At 31.5% G+C, this 3,015-nt stretch overlaps 1 protein-coding gene across 1 annotated transcript; it reads left to right on the top strand.

Annotated features, from left to right (window-relative positions):
• The first annotated feature begins 222 nt into the window (after positions 1-222).
• On the top strand, positions 223-1,044 carry LOC145119111 (J domain-containing protein required for chloroplast accumulation response 1-like). Its single transcript, XM_079054742.1, has 3 exons — positions 223-309; positions 470-646; positions 766-1,044. The coding sequence occupies exons 1-3, from the start codon at positions 289-291 to the stop codon at positions 799-801; spliced, it is 234 nt and encodes a 77-aa protein (XP_078910868.1). The 5' UTR covers positions 223-288; the 3' UTR covers positions 802-1,044.
• The last annotated feature ends 1,971 nt before the right edge of the window (positions 1,045-3,015 follow it).

The following is a 3,015-nucleotide window of genomic DNA, read 5'->3' as shown; positions in this document are numbered from 1 at the left end:
GTGAACAGGTGGAAATGTTGAGATTCGATTCTGAAGAGAAAGTTGTTCAACAAAAAAAGCGCTCTGAAGAGAGACAACAGAATCGGATTCTAGGTAAGAGGTATCATCACCTTGATTAATGGGCGGCATCTTTAATACTGTTCTTTTGTCATGTAACAAACAAGATACCATATGAATGAAAGAGTCTGTTGAGCTTTTTGTTAATCAATTACAATTCATCGTTTAGGAGAAAAATATGATGATGATATCAAAAGGTGGACAAATGGAAGAGAACGTTTCTTGGGTGATATGCTGTCAAACCTACAAGATGTACGTACAATCTTTCTACTTAAATCAAAAAACTTGTCATAAACTCGTTCCTCGTGAGAAGTAGCAAGTATTTTCGATAGAAGTATGCAACAGAGATGAACATTATATCTCTATTTTCTTTCAAGTAAGGAGATTTTTAACTAAAATCTTGAACTTACAGATACTTGGACCTGAAAGTGGCTGGGAACCGGTTTCACTGAAAGGTGAGTGGCAAACTAGATACTTAAGTAGAGCTTACAATAGATCTCTTCTTCTAACCGATCCCAGCACACTGAAAAACCGAGGGGCAAGCATGAAGGAAAAGTATATATATGGAAAGGTTCGCAATATTTTAAAGGTATGCAGTTAGTGATCTTCTGTTTTTCACTCGTTGAAGCAATGTACTATTACTGTTTGATGTATGAGAACTCTTGGGTATCACTCCTCTGTATAATTAATACTTGTGTATATCGACAGGATGGTTGGGATTCTGCTCTTGCTGAAGAGAAATAGCAGCCTGATACTACATGTAACAGGTTCTTGGTCGTTATTGAAGAGAATTTTAACAAGCTGAACTTAACCAATAAATTCTTGGCTTAAAAGTTTAAAATATTAAATGTGGTATTCGGCCCAACTACCTAGAATTGTTTACGGCTCATAGAAGCTGGTCTATATCATTTTGAGTGTTCTTAATTTGCTTTGTTAGTTTGCATGGTTCAAATGTGCAATTAGTAGTATGAAGTCTGAACAATAATTGACGTAAATGTAGTTTCATTTATTATTAGATGAAAGAATTTGTTTGTTAGTAATGTGATTTTCCTAGTGCTGTGTGTAAGATTTGTTTACTCTCATAAAGAGCATGGAAATAAAAAATGAAAGATTGTAATTTTCAACGATGCACTGAGTTGTTGACGATATAATCCGTCAGTACTCCGTCGGTGATAGCATTTACCGACGGATTGGCGAAGGAATCTAGGCCGTCAGGTTTAAGGTCGTTGGTAATATGTACCGACAGATTAGCGACGGCATACCGACGGCTCCGCTTTACCAATGGATTGGCTACGTTTTAGCGACAAATGCCTCTTTGACCATGTTTGACTTGAGTACTGACGTAATAGCTATGCTTTAGCGACATACCATGTTTGACTTGGTTACTGATGGAATACGGTAGACACCTTTAACGACGGATATTTCATCTAATCCGTCGGTATTTACGATCTATTTTTAAAAAAATTGTAAAATACCAAAATTTCAAGGTTGTTTTTTATGGTTAATATATAGAAAAAACCAATACTCAAAAGTTGATAATAATAATCATGTTTAAACTCAATCCTAACTAAAGATTGCAATTAAAGTGTTTAAATAAAAAAATATGTCCAAATATCAAGTTCTACACAATTGTTCCATACCAACTATGAAATAACACAAAAGCAAAAAATACAAAGTGTTTATGCAATTTTCCGTTGTTTCCAAAACTAATATATATATATATATATATATATATATATATATATATATATATATATATATATATATATATATATATATATATATATATATATATATATATAGGCATATCCCAATCTCTAAAAAACCATCACCATTTGTTCTAGAATTTGCTTTTGTACTTATCACATGTTAGAAACTTCCTTACCTTATAACCTTAAAATGGTACTTAAACCATAATATCAATGTACTTTAGTTTATTATAGCAATGCACAATGCACTAAACTTTTTAACTATAATAGCAATATACTTTAGTTTATTATAACAATGTACTTTAGTTTTTAGTTATAGCAATATACTTACATTTTAAACTATAATAGCAATGTACTTTTTTATATTATTAATTTAATCTATAATAACAGTATACTACTTAATTGTTAAACCACAATAACAATGTACTTTATTTTATTATCAATTTAATCAAAATTAACAATAAAATAGTTAACTTTTACACAATGATATCAATGCGCTTTTGTTTATAATCAATTTTATTCATAATAACAACATACTACTTCCTTTTAAACCATAATAGCAGTGTATTTTTGTTTATTATTAACGTAACCCCTAGTAACAACATACTACTAAAGTTTAAACCATAACAATATACCTCTAGTTGTGATGCGTCCGACTAGGTAGACTGATAAGATGGTGTCCCTAAAACGATAAAATTAATATGTGAGGCTTATATCCCGAAGGTAGCACCCTTCCTTTTTCATCCTTTTCTCCTCAGTTGGGTTTCAACCAACGCCTCAGGATCATGCTTATGGTTAGCTAGATCTTCACCATACTTATTAACCAACCCCTACATATATGCATCCTATAATTTAGCAAAACATGATAAAGATAAGTTACCTGTGTCTTTGGTCGTATAAAGATATTTAGTTAATGCTAAAACAAAACAAGAATAATAACATTTATAACTATGATTACTTACTAATCTATCTCAATGCTCGGTGCATTCTATGCTACCAACAGTTTGCCTTGATGTCACCTCATTACAATTAGGGATGTTACGATTCTATTGACCGCTTTTTGATTCCCATTTCGATTTGTTCATGCTCGAGTGCTAACAAAAGAAAAATATATGTATAGTAACATTATATAGAATAAAACTCAACAAAATAAACAACAATGTAAGACGCATAACTTTGGGGATGGATTTCCCAACTTCTTATGCAATATTAACATATCTCTTCCTCATATCCTTATCATATCTCTATA

The sequence above is a fragment of the Lactuca virosa genome, chromosome 6 (assembly GCF_052849685.1).
Source record: "Lactuca virosa cultivar CGN04683 chromosome 6, Lactuca_virosa_CGN04683_v6, whole genome shotgun sequence".
Taxonomy (NCBI): Eukaryota; Viridiplantae; Streptophyta; class Magnoliopsida; order Asterales; family Asteraceae; genus Lactuca; species Lactuca virosa.
The sequence above is the reverse complement of the archived record's forward strand: the minus strand, read 5'-3'. Positions and strand labels throughout refer to the sequence as shown.